The sequence below is a fragment of the Ochotona princeps genome, chromosome 9, assembly GCF_030435755.1.
Source record: "Ochotona princeps isolate mOchPri1 chromosome 9, mOchPri1.hap1, whole genome shotgun sequence".
NCBI lineage: Eukaryota > Metazoa > Chordata > Mammalia > Lagomorpha > Ochotonidae > Ochotona > Ochotona princeps.
This window is the reverse complement of record NC_080840.1, coordinates 58,716,714-58,744,641: the sequence shown is the minus strand read 5'-3', so window position 1 is coordinate 58,744,641 and position 27,928 is coordinate 58,716,714. Positions and strand designations below refer to the sequence as shown.

The following is a 27,928-nucleotide window of genomic DNA, read 5'->3' as shown; positions in this document are numbered from 1 at the left end:
GGACACAGGTCTTCAGCTTAATGGATGGAATTCAGGATGGTGACCATTTGTTCTTGCTGGGGTTACAACTGGCTGGAATGCCGTATGGACTTGTGATTTGCCATTTCTAGTGGGCCCTGTTATCACCAAGCTTAGTTAATAAAGATTCCTTAATAAACCTTAGACATGTCTAGCATGATCTCGCACGCACCCCACAGGGAGTACATTTTTATGAATAATTTAAAAGCTTTTAAAATTGTATGATTTGAGCAACAGTGTTCAACTTCACTTGTTTATTCCCCTAAATACCTACACTGGGAACGGCTGGTCCCGGGCTAGGATCTCAGGCCAGGTCTCCCAGAGGGGTGGGAGGAACCCTGCCCCCTAGCCGGCGCTGCAGCTACCTGAAAAGTAAACCAGCACATGGAGGATCTGTCTCTCCCTCTCTCTATAAGTCTGCCTTTTTATTAAAAATAAATACATCTTAAAAAAGAAAAAAGTTTCTAATCATAGAATTAATGCTGTAAGTCACTGGGGCACTCTACATATGTGGCGTGTAACTTCCCAAAACAAGCAACACAACCTGAAAAGTGGTCTAGGCCTGTCTGAAGTTAGGAAAACTGCCACTTTCTTTTTCTTAAATATTCATGTTTTTATTGGAAAGCCAGATATACAGAGAGGAGGAGAGACAGCAAGATCTTCCGTCCACTGATTCACTCCCCAAGTAGCCACATGGCCGGAGCTGAGCTGATCCAAAGCCAGGAGACAGGAGCCCCTTCTGGGTTTCCCATGCAGGTGCAGGGTCCCAAAGCTCTGGGCCGTCCTCCACTGCTTTCCCAGGCCACAAGCAGGGAGCTGGATGGGAAGTGGGGCTGCCAGGATTAGAACCAGTGTTCATTTGGGATGCCAGCATATGAGGATTTTAGCCAGTAGGCTTCTGTGCTGGGCCTGAAAACTTCTATTTTCTTAAGGGAGTATCTATTTACATTTTTGAAACTCTGATTTAGAATCATTCATGTCACAAATAGCATCCACCATCTATTATTTTATTGATCTACATTTGAAATTTTCTTTTCATGTAAAGAATATTTTTTCTTAATGTTTTGAGATAATTAAATTTTTCATCTTCTGTCCCACAGATATATTTTTTGAAAGATATATTTATTTTTATCGGAAAGGCAGATGTACAGAGAGGAGGAGAGACAGAGAGGAGGATCTTCCATCTGATGAGTCACTCCCCAAGTGGCTGCAAGACCAGTGCTTTGCCGATCCGAAGCCAGGAGTCAGGAACTTCCTCCAGATCTCCCATATAGGTGCAGGTTCCCAATGCTCTGGGCTGTCCTCGACTGCTTTCCCAGGCCACAAGCAGGGAGCTGGATGGGAAGTGGAGCTGCCAGGATTAGAACCGGCGCCATATGGGATTCCGGCATGTTCAAGGCGAGGACCTTAACCACTAGGCTATCGCACCAGACCCTGTCCTACAGATATAAGCAAATGAAATGCCATTTTATTTATTTCTCAAAGTTTCTAAATAATTAAATGGTATAATAATTAAAACCTGTGCTACAACACAATATGGAATTTTACCTTATTGTAAATGGATTTTCTAATTCTAGTAACTTGAAGACATACATACATTGATTATAAACTACTTCAGTGAGATATTATCGACACTAAGGCTGGTTTCTTTTTTATTTTGTTTACATCACGTCTTTTTTTTTTTAAGATTTATTTAGTTTTTCTACTGGAAAGGAAGATTTACAGAGAGAAGGAGAAACAGATGTTCCGTCTGCTGGTTCACTCCCCAAGTGGCTGCCAGGGTCAGAGCTTGGAGCTGAGTTTCTGTGTCCTCCACATGGGTGCAGGGTCCCAAGGCCGTCCTTTCCCAAGCAGGGATGGGATGTGGAATAGCCAGTACATTAATCGGTGCCCATGTGGGATCCCAGCGGTTACAAGGGGAGCATTTAGGCATTAGACTAAGGTGCCAGGTCCCTAAGGCTGTTTTAAAAGCATGACCCTCTGTGTCCCATACATTTCTTCTTTTTTTTTTTTTTTAAAGATTTATTTTATTTTTATTACAAAGTCAGATATACTGAGAGGAGGAGAGATAGAGAGGAAGTGGAACTGCCGGGATTAGAACCAGCAGCCATGTGGGATCAAGGCGAGGACCTTAGCCACTAGGCCACGCTGCCAAGCCCCATACATTTCTTCTTAAAGGTTCCATTTAAAGACGGAAATATTGAAAGGGAACATTTGGGATTGGAAGGACAGTGAAGGGCAGTGAAATATTTCATGTTAGAACCTGGGGGCCTGAGAGATAAGGGGCACCTGCAACTAGCATCCGCCCCTAACTGCATGGCCCCCTCCCTGCTTATGTTAATGGTTCCCCCTTCCTGCTTATGTTAATGACTTTAGCCTTAGCTTAGCCTTTTAAAAACCCCTCTGTCTAATGATTCTGGGTCGATGCCTACCTCCTGCGTGAGGAACTGGCCTCGGCCGCAGCGCGCTGGTAATCAAATAAAGCCGCTTGCTTTTGCATCAAGTCTCGTCTTCGGTGGTCATTGGGGAAACTCACTCCCTCGAGACATTTGGTAAGGTTTTTCCCTGTTGGGGGGGCCTTACAATATCAGAAAACCAGAAAGGGTCCCACAGCCTCCTCTTCTGCTCTCCAACACTGCTCTTCCCCTAACAGCATATAAAAAGGAAAGAAATTAAAAAAACCTTAGGATTTTCGCAAAGACTCTGAAAATGTAGGACAGTGTGTCCTTTTTTTTCTTTTTTTGACAGCTAATTCTAAAAAAGCAATACCTTTTTATAAGCCATATCAACTAAGAAGCCTATCAGGCAAAATTCCTGAACTAGTTTCTCTAGTTCCACAGACCTCCGGGGTCTCCTGTAACCAGCCTCCTCTGGCCGACCTCATTACACAAGAGCGTGGAGTTGCGCAATCTGCGAGGGTGTCTTGGCCCCGACATTCTCTTCATGCCTCGCTCGCCGAAAACAGAGGAGGGAGAGCTTTATTTAGCTGTTTCAGCCTTCCTGGAAAGAAGCCTGATTATCGAAGCACAGGAAAGCCAGGATAGAGTGTGTGTGTGGGAGGCGCGCAGGTAGGAATGCAAGGAGGACGGCTCAGCATGAACAACCTGGGCAGGAGAGAGAGGCGAGACCCCGCGAGCGCAGGGGAAGGCACGGGGCGGGCGGCGGCCAGCTTTCAGTAAACACAGAACCCTACCGGGAACAGAGGAAGTGGCCCCGGAGAGCGCGCAGCTCCGACGCCCATCGCGCATCGCTGCGTCCCACAAACGCCAGCCGCCGCCTCGTCAAGCGCACAGTCTCGTTGGCATAGGAACCACACGTTCACATCACGTCCTTCAAAGTCCACCGCTTCCAGCTATACCCCGATCCAAGAGGCAGGGACCACCGCTACCACCCACCACCCCAAGTCGGAACACGAAGTAGGAGAAACTACAAGCCCCAGGATGCAGTGCTGCTTCGTGCCAAGCACCGACAGAACCCCACCCCACGCCCGCCCGAGAAACTACAAGTCCCAGGATGCAGTGCTTCCTGGACTTCCGAGCGCCTCTCGGAGGATGCGGTCCTTGCAGAAACGGGAGCAGGTGAGCACTGCATGCTGGGAACCCAGACATCCAAGAATCGGATTGGTTGAGATCTGCTCCCGAGTGTCATCGGGAAGAAGGAAGGCGGGAGGTGCCGTACGCACTTCCTCCGGGCGGAAGTCGGGAAAGAATCCCAGGTAAGTCATCTCCCGCGCGTCGCCGCCAGTGGCTGTGACCCGGCGGAAGTGATTCCTTCGACCGCCCCGGAACCCGCCGGGCTAGGGGCGGGGGGCGGCCCTGAGCAGGGGCTGTGGCGGTTCGCGGGGACCCGGCTGCGGTGGCTGCGCTCGCTGCGGGGCTGCGGAGTGAGTCCGGGGCTGGGGTCGGGGCGCGGACAGGGGACGGCGGCGCCCAGCGTCCCCGGGCTCCCCGCTCGCGTCCGGGCAGCGGCGAGGAGGCCCGGGGCCTCTCCTGGCGTCGCGGGCGGGTGTGGAAGGAGGGCGGCAGCGGTGAGACCGCGTCTGGCCGGGGCTGGGGCGCCGAGGGTGGAGCTGGCAGCATGGCAACCCCATCGCTGGTGCTTTTCGGCTTTTCTCCTGTGAGTTGAGACGCGTGCATTTCAGTCTCGGGTTGCCCCACTTCTAGCTCCGGAACCCGGCGAAGTTTACCTTCTGGGCAACTTGTTGGGTGGCCGGGGGCTTTTGTGCCTCCATCTGAAAGGAAGCGGCAGCTCGTGTCAGGTGCCCCGTCGATTTTTCTCACGGGGGACTGTACTATAGTACAGGCTTTAGTACACGTCTTTAGTAACGTGACTATGGAGTTTCTGGCCCAATTGCCCCCAGAGTAGTTCTACTCTGCATTTTTTTTTTAATTCTAATTTAAGTCAACTGCAATCCTGTTACTGGTAAAAATCTCACTTTTGAAACTATCGAATTTGCTTTTTCTTCTCCGAATGGGTTTTTCTTCTTGGTTCAGTGAACTAAAATGATAAAGCAGTGACCTTGGGTACACTGTATTGTAACATCGTAGCTCAGACTCGAGTTTATTCATCACAGGAAGGAAATGCCAAGTTGTCTGCCCTCGGTTATATTTGCGCTTATTGCCAGTGGTGATTTGGGGTTCCTAGTTTTTAAAATGAGTATCCTTTTTTTTTCTTTTTACTTATAAGATTGATCTAATAACTATCATCCCAAAAATGCACATGAATACGTATACATACTTATCTCAGATTGCAGAGAATCAGTTACATAATGGTGTAATATGGTCAGGCAATAATTAGGGCTAGAACCAAGTTCTAAAGAGGCACTTCTTGGATTCTTTTAATATGCTTATCTTGGTCTTTGTGTGTGTGTTAAGTACTGGAAAGTAAACCAATGAAGACTTATGAATTTACCTACCTGTGGGTTAAGGCATTTCAGCAAACCTGCTGTTCTAAATGCTTTGCTTTTCACTGTTAAATAAGATCAGGAAAAGCTTACTCAGTGATGCCTGAAATACCAAGGCTTGGTGATAAGAAAATTGGTAGGAGGTATGCTAAGTATTCTAAACTTCTCTGTGTTGGTTTTAAAGGTAGAAGGACAGAGCTCCCGCCGCCCACAGCAGCAGCGGCTGAGCCAGGCTGAGTTGGAGGCCCAGGAACTGAACCCAGAGCTCACACGGGGCTGGCAGGAACCCAGTGGCTTGAGCCACAGGAAGTAGGATGCACAGAGCACCATCAGGCATAGCCACTGCTAGGGACTATGAGTGCTGAACGTCTCTGAGGTAGAACTAGAAGAGATATATGGGGCCCTGCCCAATAGCCTAGTGGCTAAAGCCTTGCCTAGCATGTGCTGGGGGATCTCCTGGGTGCTGGTTCTAATCCCGGCAGCTCCACTCCCCATCCTGCTCCCTGCCTGTGGCCTGAGAAAGCAGTTGAGGACGGCCCAAAGCCTTGGGACCCTGCACCCATGTGGGAGACCTGGAAGAAGATTCTGTTTCCCAGCTCGATTGACTCGGCTCTGACTGTTGTGGCCACTTGGGGACTGAACCAGCAGAGGGAAGATCTTTCTTTCTGCTTCTCTCTGTAAATCTTGTTTTCCAATTTGAAAAAAGAGATATATTAGTAAGAAAATTTAATTTTGTGAATTGCTAAAATAGTGAAGAAAATACAGCAGCATTAAAGGTTAGAGTTACTGGGGTAGGAAATGAGGGATGACTACTTAAAGGAGCTGACGTTTTGCTCGGTGACCTAAACGATGAGAAAGATTTATAAGAATTGCCTTAGCCTAAAGTGCATGTGAGAAACCTTGGAGCAGGAGTAAACTTGACCTACTTGGAGAATACTAAGAAGGCTGGTCTGGCTGCAGCGTAGGGAAGAAAGTGTCGGAGGTAAGGTCCCAGTGGATAGCAAAGAAGCAAGAGGAAGCCTCTGGAGTCCTTGTTTGGGGAGCGGCATATTCACTAGATGGTTGCTGGGTGGGGAACAGCAACCATGAGGAACATGGGGCGGCCAGCAGGCCAGCAGGCGTTTGTCACAGTCCCTTGAGACAGGGTAGCCTAAAGTACAGGTGGAAAACTGCAAGTTGGTGAGAGCTGGCCTGGCATCAGATAGCTCCTGCATCTGGGTGAACAGAAGTATGACTCATTTATATAGTTATTTAGTTAAACATTTATTTTTTTTTTTATTTTATTTTTTTAAAGATTTATTCATTTTATTACAGCCAAATATACAGAGAGGAGGAGAGACAGAGAGGAAGATCTTCCGTCCGATGATTCACTCCCCAAGTGAGCCGCAACGGGCCGGTACGCGCCGATCCGATGCCGGGAACCTGGAACCTCTTCCGGGTCTCCCACGCGGGTGCAGGGTCCCAATGCATTGGGTCGTCCTCAACTGCTTTCCCAGGCCACAAGCAGGGAGCTGGATGGGAAGTGGAGCTGCCGGGATTAGAACCGGCGCCCATATGGGATCCCGGGGCTTTCAAGGCGAGGACTTTAGCCGCTAGGCCACGGCGCCGGGCCCAACATTTATTTTTATTGGACTGTCAGATATACAAAGTGGAGAGACAGAGAGGAAGATCTGTCCACTGATTCACTCCCCAAGTGACCACAACAGCTGGAGCTGAGTCAAGCCAAAGCCAGGAGCCCGGAGCCTCTCATTGGTCTTTCACGTGGGTGCAGGGTCTCAAGGCGTTGGGCTGTCCTGGACTGCTCTGCCAGGCCACAGGCAGGGAGCTGGATGGGAAGTGGAGCAGCTGGAATATGAACCTGACATATGTGGAATGCCAACGCTTGCAGGTGAAAGATTAGCCAATTGAGTCATCATGCTGGCCCCAGTGTTATTTTGTTTTATGACAAATGTGCTGTATTGAAGAGGAGCCTGTAGTTCAGGATACTGTATTAATCAATAGTATTTTACACTCAGCTGTATGCTTGGGTTATTGTGAGCAAGACAACACAAGGAGGGCCAGGGAAGAGGGAGAGGAAGACTAATATGGGTCTAACAGTCTTATAGAAGAGGCTGGGGGCCAGCCTCTTACCTCTCAGTGTGTGTCCTCTTCCAGATTTAACCTGATCTAGAGGGTAAATATAATAACCTTTAGATATGTTTTAAAAGGTTTATTTTTCTTTGAAAGAGAGAGAAGGAGAGGCAGAGAGAAAGGTCCTCCATCTGCTAGTTTTCTTACCAAACTGTGATAGTGGCCCTCGGAGCTGGACTGAACCAAAGCCAGGAACCTAGAATCCCTTCCAGGTCTCACAAGTTGGTGCAGGAGCCCAAGAACTTGGGCCGCCCCTCTCTTCCTTCCCAGGCACATACAGGGAGTTGAAGCAGCTGGAACTCAAACCAGCGACCATGTGGGATGCTGGCACCACAGATGGAGGATTAACGTACTGCAACATGGCACCAGCCCCTAGATTTGTTGTTTTTAAGTATGCTGTTTTATAAATTCACTATGTCCATGTAAAAAAGTAGGCATATGTGTTTAACAAAGAAAAAGTTTACATTGAAAATTAGTTTTTACAAGTTTTGGTGCCTGAAGGAACTAAGCTTTACTAGCCTACCTTTCCACAGGTTTGAATGTATTTGACTTTCCTGTTTGCTTCAGGAACAAGCTAGTATGTAATAAGCAATACCTTATCAATGCCTAAGTATATAGTTTTTAAGAGAAAAGCTGATGGTGGCCCAGTGCTTTAACTTCTTTATAGTTGAAACCCCTTAGGAAATCTGATAAAAACTGTGAACCTTCTCACCCCCTTTACCTTGAACTGCACATCTGCACAGAACATTTCCATGTTCACGGGTTTCAAAGTTTACTGCTTCTTAATCATGAATATCTTCAAGTGAGGGACTGCCGATTAAGAACCTGCTAAAATGGAGTTGGCAAGTAACAATGAACCACAAGGCAGCCAAATCTAGCCCACCATCTGTTTTTGTCCTAGCCATAAGCCAGGAATAGTTTTGACATTTTTTTAGTAGTTGAATAGAAATTTTAAGGAAGACTATTTTACTAGTGAAAACTATGTGAAATCCAAGTTCCATTCCCCAAAATAAAGTTTTCTTGGAACATAACCATACTAATTGTTTATATCATGCCAGTGGCTGCTTTTGCACTCCATTCAGAGCTGGAGTAATTGTGACAGGGACCTCATAGCCTGCTTAAGCATAAACATTTATCACCTGGTCCCTAACAGAACAAATGTGCAGTTTCGCCCCCAAAAGGTAAGCTCCGGTTTGGCGTTGGATTGTTTGAGGCCAAGCATGTGGAATGGTCCCTGGCACAGGGCGGGCCCACAGTACCTGTGAGAATCAGCCTCTGGCTCAGAGAGCTGGTGTTTGGGTGGGTGCACAGTGCACCATAGTGAGTGCTTTATTTTGTAAGCTCATTAAATCTGCAAAACAGCCCTGTGAGGTGAGTGCTCTATTATTCCCATTTTACAGTTGAGGAAACTAAGCACAGCAAGGTTAAGTAACCTCACCCAAAGAGACAAATTCCCCCAAGCAAAAAATTGGCCAAGGTAGGGGAGGGTTCTAGACTGTTTTTCAGCTTTAGCAAGAGAAGGTTAGGCTGCTGCCCAGGACGCCTCATCCCCAGTCAGAATGTGCCATCCCCAGCCTAGTTCCTTGGTTTGAGTCCCTGCTGTCTGCTTTCACACCAAATACATGCTACTGTGTATCCTGGGACCAGCAGGTAATAGCTCAAGTACTGCAGTCCCTGCCACTCTCATGGGAAACCTGGATGGGGTTTGTGACTTGGCTTCAGTTGGCCCAGTCCTGTCTGTCACAGGCATTTGGGGGAATGAGCCAGACAGCAAATCAAAAAGACTACATTTTGAGCAGAACTGAAATATGGTGATCATGAATGATAAATAGCAACAAAATGGCTTGGTAGGACAGGTGAACCAGGATGGTATAGCAAAGAAGTGCTACCTGCCAGCTCTGGTGTTCTCTAGTACACTAAGTAACCCAGGTCTGCGTGTCCCCCGTCGATGCCGCCCTGCTCTTTGGCCTCTCCCTGCACCCACCATCTGACTCTGACCAAACTGGTCTTCTTGTTCTCTCTCCTCGAAGGCCCACCTGCTTGTGATTCACTCCCTGCAGGGCCTCAGGTCTTGGTCTCAGTGACCTCTGTGTGTAGGAGACAACCACCAGCATGCTTCCCTCTCCTAATCTCTTCGCCTCACCCTCCTGCTTTCTTCCCCATAGCACTTCTGCCATCTCGGGCATTGCTTTGTTGTTGGCCGGGAGGGTAGACACTTTAGTTGATATCTCTTTGTTTCTGGCACACTAGCCTCTCAGTAAGTTGTTGAATAAGTATACTTGTAAGTGGGTTTCCAGTAACGCTGTACCCCACACTGTGTCTCCTGGCTGCTTATGTTTACACAGCCTGCACCACTCTCCCTCCAGAGATCCAGATCAGAACAGTGTGCTTGTTCTGGCTCTGCACGGGTCAGCTGGTGTGGAGCTCTGGTCTTGTATTTCCTTGGGACGATCAACTATCAGCCCTCTGTGAAGAGTCTGCAGATACAAAGGATTTGGATTAATTTTATTATCACTATGTCTCTTTTCAAAGGTGAATCACAAAACCACATTGCATTGGTGAGATTTTTGGAGTTAGGCCATCAAACATGCAGAAAAAGTAATTCATTTTATTTATTACAAAGTCAGATATACAGAGAGGAGAAGAGACAGAAAGGAAGATCTTTTCTGTCCAGTGATTCACTCCCCAAGCAGAGCAATGGCCAAAACCACTGATCTGAAGCTAGGATCCCAGAGCATCTTCTGGGTCTCCACCATGGGTGCAGGGTCCCAAGGCTTTGGGCCATCCTCGACTGCTTTCCCAGGCCACAATAGGGAGCTGGGTGGGAAGTGGAGCTACCGAGGTTAGAACCAGTGCCCATATGGGATCCTGGTTCGTTCAAGGCGAGGACTTTAGCCGCTAGGCCATCATGCCAGGCCTGTTAGCCTTTTTTTAAAAATTGAAGTATAGGGTACCCAGCACGTTAGCCTAGCGGCTAAAGTCCTCATCTTGCATACACCTGGATCCCATATGGGCACTGGTTCATGTCCCAGCAGCCCTGCTTCCCATGCAGCTTCCTGCTTGTGGCCTGGGAAAGCAGTCAAGGACTGCCCAAAGGGACCCTGCACCCATGTGGGAGACTCAAAGGAGGCTCCTACCTTTGCATCAGCGCAGCTCTGGCTGTGTGGCTACTTGGGGAGTGAATCATCGAACGCAAGATCTTTCTCTGTCTCTTTTCTCTGTATATCTGACTGTCCAATAAAAATAAATAAATCGTTTTTAAAATTGAAGTACAGGCTATATTCAATAAAATGGTCATTGTAGCATTTAGTTTTGATTGTATAGGAAGACTGTACAATTTTGTTACTGCAAAAAGTTGACCACTCCTTCTTAATGACCTCTACATCAGAAGCAACCACTTCCATGCCTCCATAGGTTTGTTTTGCTTACTATGTAATTTCATGTTAATGGAATGTTTTATTGTGACTGATATTATTTTGTGTAGATATATCAATATCATAGCTTATCCAATCTTTTTATCATGGACATGTAGGTAGTTTCCTTACCAGTGAATAGAGCTGCTGTGAGCATTTTTGTGGACAGACTACTTGGTATTTGTTGGGCCTATACTGAGGAATGGTATTGCCTGGTCCTGTTAGAGGTTTTGGAAACATTCCCATCAGCAATGTGTGGGAATTCATTTGCTTTCATCTCTCTAACATTTAGTAATGATGGTCTTTTTAATTTGTCATACTATTGGTGTATAGTAGTATTTCATTGTGGTTTTAATTTTCATTTCACCAATAGCACATTATAATACATTTATAATATCTACTCAGTGCTTTCTGGCAGGTTTAATTTTTTTTTCTTTTACTTATTTTAATGTTATTTGAAAAGCAGACAGTCAGAGATTGTCTGCCCGTTTTTGGTTCACTCGCAAAATACCCAAAACAGTCACAGCTGAACCAGGCCGAAATTGGAGACAGGCGTGGCTTTGTTTCTCGCCATGAGCTGCAGGCACTGCAGTGCTTAAACCGTTGCTAACTACCTTCCCAGAGAGTGCAGTAGCAGGAGGCTAAGTTACAAACAGAGCTGGGCGCGCTCTCTGATACACAGTGGAGGCAGGCATCCCTCGAGTGTTCTAACTGCTGCAGCACACGTCAGTCCCCCTGCTGCCCAATTTCAGTGTTTGCCTTTGACTTTCTGCAGTTGATCTTAGCCGATAGACTGAGAGGTGATTTATTTAATTTACAGGTATGTATGAAAGTACTTCAGAAAGTTTGTGAGGGAGATGGAATTCAGTTTGGTGGCGAACATTTAGCATAGAGGTCAAGACGCTAGTCATGCATCCATCCCATCCCAGCTCTGCTCCTGGCTCCAGCTCAGGCTTTGCCCCAGTTGAGTCCTTGCTGGCCTGGACACGAAGGAGTAGGCCAGTAGGTGGGGAGTGTGGATATGTGGATGCTGTTTCTGCCTCTGTCTGCCTCTCAAATACTTTTCTCTCTTTATGACTTATTTATTTTTATTGGAAAGTCAGATATACAGAAAGGAGAGACAGAGAAGATCTTCCGTCCGTTGGTTCACTCCCCAAGCAACCGCAACGGCCAGTGCTGTGCTGATCAAAGCCAGGAGCCAGGAACTTCCTCCAGGTCTCCCACGTGGGTGCAGGGTCCCAAGGAATTGGGTCGTCCGTGACTGCTTTCCCAGGCCACAAGCAGGGAGCTGGATGGGAAGTAGGGCTGCCGGGATTAGAACAAGTGCCCATATTGGGTCCCTTTGTGTTTAAGGCAATGACATTAGCTGACTTTAGCCACTGCTCTATCACGCTGGGCTTTCTTTTTACATATATATGTAATTTTATTTTTGATGGTTTTTACAAAATTGCTTAGGATGGTAACGTCAAGGGCTACAGGAAGATGGGTGAGATCACCATTTCCACATTCTCCTTTTTTCCTTCCTGTCTGGGCGAAGGAGGGAGATAAGGGGAGAAGCCACACCCAGCCTCCCAATCACCCCTCGGTCTTCAATGTGGGGCATGCTCCGAGGGCACTGCTCAAGAGGTGTTGTTAGTTCAGCAGTTCTGAATTACTGCAAATCTCCAAGCACGACGAAATTTCTCCATAATCCACTGGCTGACATAGTCCACCTTAGTGTTTCCACTTGCCCACGTTTTCACTGCCAGCACTTGGCTGGAGTGGTTGATTGATTTGTTCTGTCCTCCATCCTCTGTTGTGGTCCCAGGTCTCCTCTGCAGGCTCCAATGGACTGCTGTATCCTCCATGTGCACCTGGATGTGCTGTCCACTGCTCCGTCTGTGCTACTGAGGCCCAGCTCTGACACATGGATTCCATGGTCAGACTATGGAACCTGCACTTCTTGATGGTTGGGATTCTGAGTCCAGTGGTTCAGCTGAGGAAATCCCCAAAGAAACTTAGTCTGAGATGATCCCAGACCTGATTCTTGTATGTTCTTGCCAATACAGGGTCTGGCATGGTCCAGCACAGTTCGTCACCCCAATCAGTTTATGCACATGCTGGTGGTTCCACTTCTGTCTGTTTTTAGAAGCTAAGGGATTAGTTCTGGCAGTTATCTTCAGCCTCGAATTTCTTGTCAATATTTTATATATATATTTTTTCTTTTTTCTTTTATTATTATTATTTTATTAATTACATTGTATTATGTGACATAGTTTCATAGGTACTGGGATTCTCCCCTCCCCTCCCCAAACCCTCCCCCCATGGTGGATTCCTCCACTTTGTTGCATAACCACAGTTCAAGTTCAATTGAGTGTATTTTTTTCTTTTATATATTTAGTGGAAGGTCAGATTTGCAGAGAAGAGGAAAGACAGAGAGAAAGGTCTTCCATCCACTGGTTCACTCCCCAAGTGGCCATAAAGACTGGGGCTGAACTGAAGAGGAGCCAGGAGCTTCCTCCAGGTCTCCCACGCGGGTGCAGTGTCCCAAGGCTTTGGGCCGTCCTAGACTGCTTTCCCAGGCCACAAGCAGGGAGCTGGATGGGAAGTAGAGCAGCCAGGACATGAACCAGTGCCCACATAGGATCCCCACAAATAAAAGGTGAGGATTTTAGCCGGTAGTCTACTTGTGCTGGGCCCATAAATAGATTTTTTTCCCTAATAAAGTTTATTTCAGTGCAAAGAATTTTTAAGTCCCTGCGTAAGTGTTTGAACATTTTTTTTCTTTGAAACATGGAACTTTAGAAAGGAGAGACAGAGATCTTCTGTCTGCTGGTTCACTTCCTAGATGGCTACAATGGACAGGGTTGGACTAGGCCAGAGCCAGGAATTTCTTCCCGATCTCCCACATGGGTTGCAAGGCCCCAAGTACTTGGACCATCTTCTGCTTTTGCCAAGCGATTAGCAGGGAGCTCAGTCAGAAGTGGAGCAGCTAGAACTGCTGTCCCCGAACCATGCCCTGTGTGCTGTGCTTTGATGAGCACCAGTTTTTCACCTTGATGGAAATAATTGATTGATTGATTTTTTTCTTCACAGTTTGTGCTTTGTGCTGTCTGTATTTTTCCTGAGAAATCTTTGGCTGGCTGTTCTGTTGTCATGAAATACTCTGTTTTCTTCAAGTAGTTTTATTATTGTACCCTTGAAATTTAATTAAGTTTTTCTGAAGTTGGTTTTTGCATATTGTATGAGGTAATAGTGGAGTCTGCTTTCTGGATAGATAATCAATTGTGCAGCTATGTAAAAGAGATTTTCCTTGGGCTCGGCAGAGTGGCCTAGTGGCTAAGGTCCTTGCCTTGATCCCATATGGCCGCTGGTTCTAATCCCGGCAGCTCCACTTCCTCTCTGTCTCCTCCTCTCAGTATATCTGACTTTGTAATAAAAATAAAATAAATCTTTAAAAAAAGAGAGATTTTCCTTTTCCAGTCATAAACTTTGACTTACTTACTTTTCCACACTAAGGAATCAGTAATCAGGTTATTTTCTGTGTGTAAGTTGATACGAAACAGTTACTACCACCAACACCTTGATACCAGAACCATTATTCTCGGTAAATGCAGCCTGTTGCGATTGCTGTGATCTGCACCACCCCTTTTAATATTCCTGGGTGGTTAGTGTGGCCAGTGTGAAATCAGAGTTCTTAAGTCTCCAATTTCTTCTATTCAGAATTCCTTAAGCTCCACAATTCATTGCAGTGGATCATAGAATTGACTTCTTTGCAGGTTTGTTACTAGAAAGCAAAGCTCTGCTGATGAAATACTTACTATTACTGGAGGAGTTATTTTTTAGTAGTAAAAGTTTGGCCATTAGGAACAACAGTCAGTAAGCTCTTGCCTAATGATTGTTGTTAGCCATCAGAAACATTGAATATTGAGGTCATCATGTGTTTATTTTGTGGCACAGTAGGTTAAGCCACCACTTGGTACCCCACATCCCATTTGAGTGCCCATTTGGCTACTTTAATTCATATCCAGTTTCTGCAGGTGGAAACATGGGAGGTAGCATGAAGATGGTACAAGTACTTGGGTTCTGTGTAGTTCTTAGCCCCAAGCTCCAGCCTAGCCAAGTCCAGGCTACTGGTGAACATTTAGGGAGTAAACCAATGGGTACAAAACATTGTTCTTGCTCTGCCTTTGAGATAACTTACAGAAAGAAAATTGAGGTCAGTCCTTTTACTTTAAATGGCCAAATAGGATCTCAGTGAAATCAAGGAACTTCTCTCCTTGACTCGACTGCTGATAAGGACAGAACTTGATCTGAAATTCAGACAGACATTTTCAGATACCTGAGTTAATTCCAGAAATCTGACACAAGAATATATATTTCATAATTTTTGTGCATTAACAGTTTATGCAGTATATGCATAACTATGAGACTGATGTTTTAACCATCCTATTTTCATAAAACATTACTGTGCCCTGAAAGTCTTTTAAAAATTAAAAATGGCTTTAGAAGTTCAAATTTATCCTAACTAGATTCTGTTGTGAAAGATGAAATAGCGTCAATGGTGGTTGTTGTTTTTAGGATTAATTGTTTAAAAGATTTATTGAAAAGTCAGATATACAGAGAGGAGGAGTGACAGAGAGGAAGATCTTCTGTCCGATGATTCACTCCCCAACAGCCGCAACGGCCAGTGCTGCACTGATCCGAAGCCGGGAACCAGGAGCTTCCTCCAGGTCTCCCACGCAGGTGCAGGGTCCCAAGGCTTGGACCATCCTCGACTGCTTTCCCAGGCCACAAGCAGGGAGCTGGATGGGAAGTGGAGCTGCTGGGATCAGAACCAGCGCCCACATGGGATCCTGGTGCGTTCAAGGCAAGGGCTTCAGCTGCTAGGCCACCACGCCATGGGCAATTAATTTTTTTTTTTTTTTTTAAAGAGATTTTACTTAGAGGAGGAAACAAAAGACAGCTATCCACTGGTTCACTGCCCTAAATGGCTGCAATAACCAGAGCTGAGCTGATCTGAATCTGCGAACCCAGAGATCCATGCAATGCAGGGTCCCAAGGACCCTTTCCCAGGCCATCAGCAGAGAGCTGGATTGGAAGTAGAGCAGCTGGGACACAAACCACTGCTTATATAGGTTGTTGAGCCACTGCACCAGTCCCTATCACTGTCTTATTCATTCTCTCCATCTAAATATATATCTCCAACTATTCCAATACATTTCAGTAAATGTTTTCTATAGGGACAGTTTTTGTGATTGTGTAGTAATCCTAAATTAACAAATTCCAACAAGGTAAAGTAGGTAACAAATTTTGTGCCATTGACTAACATATTCTTGTTAACATTCTCAGGGTGATGATTATCTAAATATGTATGTAGCAGATAAATTGGTTAAGAAACTTTTTTAAATATTTTATTTATTTTTATTGGAAAGGCTGATACACAGAGAGACAGAGAGGAAGATCTTCCGTCCGATGATTCACTCCCCAAGCAGCCGCAGAAGCCAGACACCCGGAGCCTCTTCCAGGTCTCCCGCGCAGGTGCAGGGTCCCAAGGCTTTGGGCTGTCCTTGACTGCTTTCCCAGGCCACAAGCAGGGAGCTGGGTGGGAAGCAGGGCCACCAGGATTAGAACCGGTGCCCATATGAGATCCCAGTGTGTGAAAGGTGAGGATTTAGCCATTGAGCCGTTGCAATGGGCCCTCACCTGCATTAAAAAAAGAAAAAGTATTTAAAACAAAGAATCCTCTAAAATAAAAAGTTTCTTTTAAAGAAACTGATTCTGTTTATATGGTTAAGGAAAACATGCTCCCCACTGCCAGATGACTTACACCAGAAACATGAAAAGAGAAAGATTTTGCAGTGACTCTTGTCAGCAGAATGTAGGGAGAAAACAGAAGCTGCTTCCCGTGCACACAGCTGTTTACCATTTGCAGTTGTTCCATCTTCTGCCCCCTGTTGGCTCCCTTTTTTCCTTTTTTAAATATGGTAGTAGTGTATGTCTATGTGCTGATTTTAAGTTTTTATAATTTGTATTGAAGGCTGACATGTACCCTCTGCTTCACTACCCAAATGCCCACAGTGGCTGGAATTGGGCTAGGCCAAAAGCAGAAGCCCCAGACTCAATCCAGGTATCCCATACAGGGGCAAGTAGTGAGCACTTGATTCGTCACCTGCTGTTGTGTGTCCACGGAATCGGACACAGCTGGAATCAGGAACAGACCCCCGAATCAAAGCTAGACACTGCTTGGGAGTGCCCGAGTCCCAGGCGGCACCTTAACCCCCATCAGCAGCTCTGTGCTACCCTTGGCAGTGACCTCAGACCATTGTGAGTGCTCGCTCTTCTGCCTACAGATCAATTTGTTTTTTTCAATTTTTTTTCTAAGATTTATTTATTTTTATTGCAAAGTCAGATTTACAGAGAGCAGCAGAGACAGAAAGATCTTATATTTGCTGATTCCCTCCCCAAGTGGCCACAATAGCCAGAGCTGATCTGGAGCCAGGAGCTTCTTCTGGGTCTCCCACATAGATGCAGGGTCCCAAGGCTTTGGGCCGTCCTTGACTGCTTTCCCAGGCCACAAACAGGGAGCTGGGTTGGAAATGGAGCAGTTGGTTAGGATCCACTGTTCCTATGGGATCCTGGCGCATACACGGTGACGATTTTCCCACTGAGTCTCACTCTGGGCCCTGCCTGGGCTCTTTTAAAACCACTGCTCTTCCTGGCCACTGACTTACCTGCCGAAGTCATGCTTCCTGAACTCATTTTGTTCATGTACTACACTTGTGTGTTCCAACTGGTATTTTTGTCTTCTTAAATTAATTAGATAGTTAATGGGTTAGTTTTCAAATGTTTTTAGCTTATTAAAAGTAGGAAATTTTGAGCCCAGTGCGATTAGCGTAGCAGCTAAAGTGCTTACCTTGAATGCACCAGGATCCCATATGGGCACTTGTTCTAATCCCAGCAGCCCCACTTCCCATCCAACTCCCTGCTTGTGGCCTGGGAAAGCAGTCAAGGATGGCCCAAAGCTTTGGGACCCTGCACTGGCATGGGAAACCTGAAAGGGCTCCAGGCTCCTGGCTTTGGCTTGGCTCAGCTCCAGCTGTTGCAGCTTCTTGGGGAGTGAACCAACAGATGGAAGATCTTCCTCTCTCTCTCTCCTCCTCTCTGTATATCTGACTTTACAATCAAAATAAATAAATCTTTTTAAAAAATGGGTGAACACTGGTCTATTGCAGCATTATAATGGTGCTGTTATATTTTCAGGAAACTACTGAAGTTCCTGTGGAAGCAAGTAGAATTTCATAAGAACACAATGGGTAAGTTAAATAAAGGTAATTTTGTGTTTTGGTGAGTAGAAGTTGGTTTTCTTCTCAAATATTGGTCTTCAAAGACTATTTCAAAGTAAAAAAAATTATCAGAGTAAACTAAAAATAGTTTATGCCAATAGATGCTATTTGCCTATCAAGTTTGCAATTTCTAGGAAATATAACTTAAGAAATCTGAAATACTCCCAGAAAACACAAGCAGTTTACATTATAGCAATTTTGTTTTGTTTTTAAATCCAGAATCCAATCAAGGATTACTTATTGCATAAAATTGACTCTTCAGTCTCTTTTAACAGTTACATGTTGGGGCCAGCACAGTGGCTCAACTGACTGATCTTCAGCCTTGTAGTGCTGGCATCCCCTATGGGCACTGATCCATGGCCTGGCTGCCTGGTTTCCATCCAACTGCCTGCACTTGGCCTGGGAAAGGAGCTGAGGATGGTCCCCTCTCTGCACCCATGGAGGGAGCCAGAAGAAGCTCCTGGCTTCTGGTTGCAAATCGAGTAATTTCCAGTGTCATGGCTACTTGTATAAGATTGATTTATTTTTATTTGAAAGGCAGAGTGGCAGCGGCAGAGAAAGAGATTTCCCATGTCCACTGACTCACTTGCCAGAATGCCCACAACAGCCAGGAGTAGGCAGGTGCCAGAGCTTGGAGCCAGAAACTCCCACCAGATGCTGGCAAGTGCTCAAGCACTTGAACCATCATGGCTGCCTCCCAGCTGCATGAGCAGGAAGCTGGATCAGAAGTGCAGCAGAGCCAGGACCAGAACGAGCACTTGGCTGTGGGATAAGGACATCCCAAGTGGCAGCAGACAAGTGCCTTACCTTATGTGGTTTTGTTTTTGTTTTTTTTAAGAGACCAGGAAAGTTTTTATTAAAAACATTCCTAACCTTCAGTATATCTAGTTGTTTCTTTGTGATTAGATTCAAGTTAATTTTGGGTGTCATGATTGGTTTTCGTCTTAATCTTAATTTTGGGGATTTTTGAATCAGTTATTTACAGATGAGTAAATGGATGTTTTTGGCTTAATGGCAATGAAGCTTTGTTTTTTCCTCTGTAAAGTTTTTAGAGTGATCTTTAAGATGCTTTTCTCTATGTTAATGACCATCAAAGTTAAAATTCTGTTATAGTAGTAACAAAAACTGGCAAGTGTGAGAAAAAAAAATCTCTTTTTTTTTAAGATTTACTTTATTTTTATGCAAAGTCGGATATAAAGAGAGAGGAGGAGCGACAGAGAGGAAGATCTTCTTTTAGATGTTTCACTCCCCAAGCGACCACAACAGCTGGAGCTTTGCCGATCCGAAGCCAGGAGCCTGGAGCTCTTCCAGTTCTTCCACACGGGTGCAGGGTCCCAAGGCTTTGGGCCATCCTCAACTGCTTTCCCAGGCCACAAGCAGGGAGCTGGGTGGGAAGCGGGGCCACCAGGATTAGAACCGGTGCCCATATAAGATCCCAACGCGTGCAAGATGAGGACTTTAACCGCTGGGCCACCGCGCCAGGCCCTGCAAGAAAAAATCTTAAGGAGATGATGCAAACACGCAACTACCCCTCCTCACCCTGCAAAAATTTGTGTCAAGCTTACTCCTGTGACTACAGCTGGGAGTAGACTAGACTGCTGTTTCCAAAATAGCATCTATACAGTGTATCTCCTCACTTTTTTTTTTTTTGATAAGAGCTGAAGTTTATTATTAAACAAACAAACCACCCCCACCCCCCACCCCCCGAAAAAAAGATCCTGGCCTTCCTCCACAGTCTTGTCCTCCACAATGCACAATGTTCTCTCTGGGCTCCAACCAGTGGTGTCCACTATGATGCAGCAACTTGGGTGAGGGGCTGCTCCAGGTACTGCACCAAGGCCTGGGCCTTGGCCTTGAGCATTCCGAAGTCCACGGTCTCCTTGGCATGCATACACAGCAGAAGGTTGGCCATGCGGGTGATGGCTACATGGCCCTCCATGCAGTCTTCATTAAATGCCTGGTTCCCATTCTGGTCGTAGGCGGCCCAGATGTTACTGGCAATGGCTGCAGTGACCCTGAGGTCTGTGTCACCATATCTTGAATAGGCCAGCAGCGATCCTTCGTTATGCAGTAGCAGGGTGCTCTGGACGCCTCCAGTGTTGGCTTGGCTGAGCACCTGAGTCAAAGCCTTGGGGCACAGCATGCCTGCTGCTTCTGGCAGCCCAGCCCCCTTTTTTGAATATTTAAACATCAAGGTTTTCTCTATTCAGTCATGTAGTAATATCGATGGGGCAGTAAATAATAGTTTAGTCATTATGGGTTAATAGAAAAATGATGAGTGTAAAAAAAAAGCCTTAAGTTATGGAGTTTTGGACTTGTCCAATTAAGTTGCATTAACATAGCAGATATAAAAATCAAAATCACATTATATGTCTAAAAGTCGTTTGAGTGATAAGGTTGCACTACGATGGCCTGGCAGCTAAGATTTTCAGCTTACACACACCAGGATCCTATATGGGCGATGGTTGTAATCCCTGCCACCCCGCTTCCCATCCAGCTCTCTGCATGTGGCCTGGGAAAGCAGTTGAGGACGGCCCAAAGCCTTGGAACCCTGCACCCGTGTGGGAGACCCAGAAGAGGTTCTGGGCTCCTGGCTTCGGATCAGTGCAGCTCCGGCCAATGGCGGCCACTTGGGGAATGAGTAAACGGACGGAAGATCTTCCTTTATGTGTCTCCTTCTCTCTGTATCTGGCTTTCCAATAAAAATAAAAGCAATCTTTCAAAGTTATACTTCAGGTTGAAATGTGCTACTTTGATCACAAAAAAATTATTAGTATCTCATTGTACAGTGGAGGTCAATTTTTATCCAAAGTAGCATTCTTACTTCCAGAGGTTATATTGCCTTGAAAAATATTTGCAGTGTAACGAAATTAGTTAACAATTTTAATGGTTTGGTGACTGTTACCCTTCAGAAATGTTTTTGGTCTTCAAGTTCCTCAAACAATCCCCTTGGTGAGACTGTTTTAAATAGTGTGACTCAAAATCATTTTACTATTCACTGTACCTTAGATGGAGAAGAGAAAACTTACGGTGGCTGTGAAGGCCCTGATGCCATGTATGTCAAATTAATATCCTCTGATGGTCATGAATTTATTGTAAAAAGAGAACATGCACTAACATCAGGAACAATTAAAGCCATGTTGAGTGGCCCAGGTAAGTGTAGGTCTTTTTTAATTTCCTTGTGTTTTTTAAAGTTTGATGAATGTGTTTTTAAGTTGAATTAAATGACAGCGCATTGTGAAGAGAAAGTAATTGAGTATTACTGCATAGGTATCGGTATTATACATTGATAAAACTTGGTTTCTACTGCTTTGTTTCCAGTTAGTTACCCTATAAGCTTGTTTGTTTTAAGATTTATTTGTTTGAAAGGCAGAAAGAGAGAGCTTGTGTCTTTTGGTTCACTCCCTAAATAACTACAACAGCCATGGCTGGGCCAGGTTGAGGCAGTATCCGGGAACTCTATCCAGGTCTCTTAGGTGGCATGCAAGCATTCAAGTACTTGGACCATCATCCATTGTTTCCGCATTCATGGTAACAGGAAGCTGGCTCAGAAGCAGAGTAGCCAGGACTTAAACTGGCACTCCAGTATTGGATGCAGCAGCTTGATGTACTGTGCTGCAATGCCCACCCTACCCTGTAAGTGTTGATGAGATTGATTTGATTATTTTGTAATAGGAAGGCTCGTTTCCCCTCCATTATTTCTCATAGCTAACTTCTTAACTAAACTGATTGGCATTTGTATTTTTAGCTTAATAAGAAGTTGCCACCGATCCAATTTCTATTTCTATTTCTTAACTTTTTTTCTGAAGTGAATTTCACATAATACAGGATTAACTGTTGAAGTGGGTAAGTATCACCTCAGAAGGTAACCCTACTTCCCATCAACCTATCACTATTCATTCTCAACCCCCAGCACCTGAAAGATATCAAGATGTGTTTTCAGTTTTTCAGTATGTACTTAGGAGTGGAGTCACTTTTTTATATGGTAATTTGGTGCCTAAGTGTGGAGAAAACACCAAACTGCTAACACAACCACATCATTTTATATTCCTACTAACCGGTTTTTGTTATATATTCTGTCCCATGTTTGTTATTGTCTATCTTGTTTGCTTGTAACTGTTCTAGTGGCTCTTAGGCAGATTGGTTACCAAAGGCCTAGGGGATAGAGAAAATGTGTACAGGATTTTATTTCAGGTCAGGGTAATAAAAATGGTTTGGATAAAAATGGTATCTGTACAATATTGTGACTATACTAAGTAATAACTGAATGTAGTACATGCTGATGTGCTGCTGTGTACCTCAGCAGGTAGTAGGTGATGATTCAGCTGGCGTCCCTGCCATCTGTGTGGTAGACTGAGTCCTGGGCCCTTGCTTGTGTCATGGCCCAGTCCCAAATGTTACAGGCACCGGGGAAGTAAATCAGCAGATGGGAGATTGCTGTCCTTCGCCTTTCAAATCAAAATAAATTAACTGAAATTTAAAGAAAAATCTGATTTAGATATGTGTTTGATGCTAGTTATTCTAACATTTATTTGATAGTGTTACCATAACAAAGTACTATAGATTGAATGACTTCAACAACAGTACTTTATTTTCTCAGTTGTGAAGGGTGGAAGTTGAAGATTAAGCTGTTTGCAGGCTGATTTCTTTGAGGCCTTTCTCCTTGTCTGTAGATGGCCGTCTTTCTGCCTGACTTCACATGATCTTTGTGTCCCAGTCTTTTCTTATTAAGAACACTCTTCATGTTGGACTGCCAACTTAATGATTTCACTTTAGCCTAATTACCTCATAGAAGAACCTGTCTCCAAAGAAAGTTACATTCTACGGTACTAGGAGTGACATTTGAACATGTGAATTTGACGGGCAGACATGCTTCAGGTTGTAACATATACATTCTTTGTTTTTCAGGTCAGTTTGCTGAAAACGAAACCAATGAGGTCAATTTCAGAGAGATCCCTTCCCATGTGCTATCAAAAGTATGCATGTATTTTACCTACAAGGTTCGCTACACTAACAGCTCCACTGAGATTCCTGAATTCCCAATTGCACCTGAAATTGCTTTGGAACTCCTGATGGCTGCGAACTTCCTAGATTGTTAAATAAAATAAATTATAATAAACTGTTAACTTTTTCAGTATTTAATACCTGTAGTTTGGTTAGTAATTTTTTCAAATATAGCATGTTGCCTGTATGCAGTTGAACTATGAAGTTCATTGCAAACCAGATTATGTTCTGTTATTTTGCATAACAATCCGAATTGAATTTGTTAGCTACATCAACAAATTAAGGACATTTTCACAAATAAAAGATGTGAAAATTTAGATGGTTTTACCTTATCCTTGGAGAATGACCATATACTTAATGCTGAACTTTAGGCATATATGACTATGTTCTACAGGTAAAATAATGGGGCTAAGTATTTTTATGTTTTTAGTGTTTTTTTTAATAATCTATTCTGATCTTACAGCTGTCAATAGCATTACTAGAGTTATGCAAACAGTTGCATTATAAAAATGTAATATAAACTTAGCCAAACATTGATTTTTATAACTCATATAAGAGTTGAAATTTCTTATGTCTTTTGATAAACTGCAGTATTGTTTAAGTATATCTTGTCTCTTTGTTTTTTGCTACAACTTAAGAACTTATTTAAAAGCAATTTGGGAAGGTTACAAGGAATAATAACTACGCAATGTAGCCAGATGGTTAAAAGTAAATAAGATGTCTTAGAAATCTTGTATATTGTGCATTTGGGGAAATTTAAAGTACTGTATCTTCACCGATTATAAAGTTTCCTTTGCAGTTTTTTTATTCTTCCTTCGTAGTCCCTTGTGATTACACTTTTAATTGGCTAAATGTTTTAAAAAAACTCGTTATGAACTTAATGAACTTTATTCAAATCTTAAAAGCTGTAGAGTTTCCTGAACTATTCCAGTCTTCCTCCATCCAATTGGAATGTTGTAAAATATGAGAAACATGTGGCAAGACATAGTGTACATCATATTATATAGTTAGGTATAGTACTTTATGTATCTTTATTAATTTATAAAATAAGTCCTAATAATTATAATACTGATAGTGAGTTTTCTACTGAACTCAAACTCACAGTGAAAATATTCAGCTTTAATGTTAAGCAGATGACAGGGCATCTTTGTTTAGGTATCAGAACAGAGGCACTGAAATTGGGTTTAGTATTGTGTTTCTTAATAGTAGAACAAAGCTGCCTTACAGGAGCTATAAATTTGTCTTTAGTTTATTTCTTCCGGGGTAGCTTAATCTGGAAACTCAAAAACCATAAACAAAAGTAATTTTTTCTCTTAGAAAACCTAAATGTTACACTGTTTGGCTTACTGAAAGCAGTTAAATATCATTTGCATTTGTTTAGTAGCTTCTTAGGGCATACGGGTACATGTTTTAGCATAGAAGATTATGTATCAAATTCAAGAATTATTTTATGCTACTTGGTGGTAAATTATGCCAATTATAAACCTCCATAAGGATTTCAACAGTAAAGATGATAGCTAGAAATAAGACTTAACTTTGGTTACTTTATGTGTGAGATCTAAAAGTAACCATAAGTTTAAGACATCAAAATAAAACAGACTAGGTAAACCTGTATATCTTGTGGCAAATGGTACTTGCATGTTAATAAAGACTATTGCCTGAAAGGTATGGATGGAACACTTGGTGCTTGATCTTTTTAGCCTTAATTTTCTCTTTTTCTGAAGATTTCACAAAACTCTGCTTCAGGACATCTTCCCATATGATTGAATAGTAGGGATTTGGATTTGATTAAATTTGTGAAGATGGTATGTGTTGTTGAAACCTAAACAGTGCTCTCCATTTTGTAGTTAGCTTATTACTTTTTAAAAATCATACCTTGTTTTTTATTTGAAAGGCAAATTTACAGAGAGGGGAGGGAGGAAGAGAGAGAGATCTTTTATCCACTGGTTCACTCCCCAAATGCCTAAAACAACAGTCAAGTTGAGCTGATCTGAATCCTGGAGCCTCTAGGTCTTCCACATGACTGCAGGGGCCTAAGAACTTAAGCCATGCTCTGCTGCTTTGCTAGGCTATAAGCAGGGAGCTGAATGGGAAGCGGAGCAGCTAGGGCATGAGCCAGCCCTGTATAGGATGTGGGTGCTGCAGGTAGAGCTTTAGCCTGTTGAACTACCGTGCCAGCTCCAAGCTTAGTTTTCAAGTTAAGTGCAACTCTTCTTGACATATTTCTTTCCGTATATTATTACCATAAAGGCTTTTACTCAATTAATGTTTCTACTGCCCAGATTATGTTTTTTAGGTTAGTTATCTTTAATGAGGTTTTTTCCAGTTACTAACACTTTCCAATACTTTTGAGGATATTATTGATACTGAGAAATAGTTTATTACATGCAATAAATTCAGCTCATGGCACCACAAGTACATTGAGACATCTTGCTCTGCTTAGGTGTGTCTTGATTGATTGAATCATTTTACTGAACTTGTCAGTTCTTCAAAACTAATGCAGATTCTCTGAGAAGTCATAGACAATGTGCAGGTTGAAGTCTTTTTTTAAAAGATTGTGCAAAATTGTATTTACAAAAGTGAATTAAACAGTGCAGTACATATGACATTCACATTTTCAGCAGCAAAAGGAATTCTAACGTTACAGAACTGAGTTAGACTCCTAATAGTTAAGTACTAGAGTTACATGAGAAACACCAGAATGGATAAGTACTAAAATTCTGTTAAAGTTGAAACAGCTTTAATGCCATTCAAGTCAAGCACAGAAATACAGATCTTTCAAAATCTCATCTAGTCATATCTGAATTCTATGACTTACTATTTGTAGTCTTAAACTCGTGTTTAGAAAATCCAAAAGAAGGGCCCGGTGGCGTGGCCTAGCAGCTAATGTCCTCGCCTTGAACACGCCGGGATCCCATATGGGCGCCGGTTCTAATCCCGGCAGCTCCACTTCCCATCCAGCTCCCTGCTTGTGGCCTGGGAAAGCAGTTGAGGACGGCCCAGTGCATTGGGACCCTGCACCCGCGTGGGAGACCCAGAAGAGGTTCCAGGTTCCTGGCTTCGGATTGGCGCGCACCGGCCATTGCGGCTCACTTGGGGAGTGAATCGTCGGACGGAAGATCTTTCTCTTTGTCTCTCCTCCTCTCTGTATATCTGACTTTGTAATAAAATATTAAAAAACAGAAAATGCAAAGAAGACATCAGTACAATAAAGGTTATGTTAAAAGAGTAACATATAAAGCTGTACTTAAGATGAAGTAAGTAAAGCCAAACAAGTTTAGCTGTAAAACTTGTTACTTATTGGAACCCACTACACTAGGAATTGGGTAATATGTAGGATTGTTCTCAAGTAGATTCTGTTGCTCTAACATGTCTTCATCAGAGCACTGTTTAATCAAAAACTCCGTATGAACATTCTATTACAGTAGCAGCAAACACTATCACATGAAAGGGAGAGATGTGAATAAGTAACAGTAAGGAGAAGAAATGGGAATTAGAAGAGTGGTACAGTTGAGACCTTTGAAGCAGCCAGCCAGCTTCCACTGGGGAAGGCCCTGTAGAGTGGGAATGTGATCGTCAGTGACCTCCATTTTATCTGGAGCTGCAGTTGGAAGTTGTTTTTTGTTTTTGCCATGTTGTAATCCCCAGAATCCAATTATATTTGCCCTTTCTGCAAATTGTTTCCTTAACAAATGTCTACCTCGAGGCTTTTGTCCCAGATGAGGATACCTTGCTTTTAACTTTGCTTCTACAGCTTTGTCTAGACTTAACAGTTCATTTTTTTTTTTAAGAGGAAGAAGTTTCATACAGTTTATACACAGGAACAAAGTTTAACTTTATCCAGATTTAGCAGTACTAAACTTAGCCTGATTGGCCATATCAAAGTCTGTTATTCATTTTATGTGTGTTTTGCTTTACTCACAACACGTTAATCTGGTTTGATTCCAAACCAGTCAGGTTTACAATAAGATTTTATTCCTTTTAGGCTGAACTCTTAAATAATACCTAGTTTTTTAAAAGATTTATTTTTACTGCAAAGTCAGATATATAGAGAGAACCGAGAGGGAGATCTTCTGTCCACTGAGTCACTCCCCAAGCGGTGCAGTGGCCGGAGCTGAGCCTATCCGAAGCCTGGAGCTCCTTCTGGGTCTCCCACATGGGTGCAGAGTCCCAAGGCCTTGAGCCATCTACTGCTTTTCCAAGCCACAGGCAGGGAGCTGGAAAAGAAGTGGAGCAGGCAGGACACGAACCAGAGCTCATATGGGATCTCAGTGCATGTAAGGCAAGGATTTAGCCACTAAGCTATCATATTCGACCCAAGACTGATTTTTATTTCCCTGGGAAATAGTTACTTGGGTTTTCTTTCTGAGCTACAAGAAAAGCTTTGTGTTTGATTGTTTTTATTTATGTTTTTAAAAGATGCATTTGCAAGCCAGAGTGGCAGATACAGATTCATCATCCACTGGTTTACCCGTCAGTTGGCCACTACAGCCAGGACTGTGCAGATTGAAGAAAGGAGCAAGGAATTCCTTTCAGGTCTCCTGTGGGTGGTAGGGACTCGAATGCTTGAGCCACAGTATGAGAGAGCTGTCCCTGAAGTGGAGTAGCCATGACTCAAACTGGCACACCAATGTGGGGTGTAAGCATCCCAGGCAGTGGCTTTACTAAATCAACTGGCACACTGCCAGCTGCTTTTTTAGACCTCGTGTCCTTGATTAATAAGTTGTGTAAGCTTTGTGTTTTTGCTTGCTGTCATAGGACACAGATGTATCAGCTTCAAGTTGCTTTTTATTTTTAATAAAAATGTGCTCTTATTGACCAGGATTCTGTATGTTGAGTTGTATAGGCTCTACTTCTACCTTTATTTACAAAACACATTAGGGAGCCAGCGTTGTGGCATATAGAGCTAATCTTTCACTTGCAGTGCCCAGCTGCTCCAATTCCAATCCAGCTGTCTACTTAGAGCCTAGAAAAGCAGCGTAGAGTGACTCAGGTTCTGGGACCTTGCACCAGTGTGGGAGACCCAGAAAGAAGCTACAGGCTCCTGGCCTGATTTGGATCAGGTCATCTCTGGATGTTGGCAGCCATTTGAGGAATGAACCTGCAGATGGGTATCTTTCTGTGAATCTGCCTTT

At 43.8% G+C, this 27,928-nt stretch overlaps 2 protein-coding genes across 2 annotated transcripts; one reads left to right on the top strand and one right to left on the bottom strand.

Moving 5' to 3' along the window:
* Positions 1–3,806: 3,806 nt before the first annotated feature.
* Positions 3,807–22,931, top strand: ELOC (elongin C). The gene is made up of 3 exons (XM_058668744.1): positions 3,807–3,901; positions 20,799–20,942; positions 22,698–22,931. The coding sequence occupies exons 2-3, from the start codon at positions 20,843–20,845 to the stop codon at positions 22,886–22,888; spliced, it is 291 nt and encodes a 96-aa protein (XP_058524727.1). The 5' UTR covers positions 3,807–3,901; positions 20,799–20,842; the 3' UTR covers positions 22,889–22,931.
* On the bottom strand, positions 19,517–19,939 carry LOC101517408 (ragulator complex protein LAMTOR2-like). Its single transcript, XM_012927805.2, has one exon. It carries the CDS (start codon positions 19,930–19,932, stop codon positions 19,579–19,581), a length of 354 nt encoding a protein of 117 aa, XP_012783259.2. The 5' UTR covers positions 19,933–19,939; the 3' UTR covers positions 19,517–19,578.
* Positions 22,932–27,928: the final 4,997 nt, after the last annotated feature.

What these genes read in the sequence shown, in the direction of transcription:
- LOC101517408 (XM_012927805.2), bottom strand. Translation starts at nt 19,932, where the DNA reads ATGCTGTGCCCCAAGGCTTTGACTCAGGTGCTCAGCCAAGCCAACACT.
- ELOC (XM_058668744.1), top strand. Translation starts at nt 20,843, where the DNA reads ATGTATGTCAAATTAATATCCTCTGATGGTCATGAATTTATTGTAAAA. An exon ending in AGCCATGTTGAGTGGCCCAG is followed by an intron (nt 20,943 to 22,697) that starts GTAAGTGTAGGT and finishes TTTGTTTTTCAG; the next exon opens with GTCAGTTTGCTGAAAACGAA.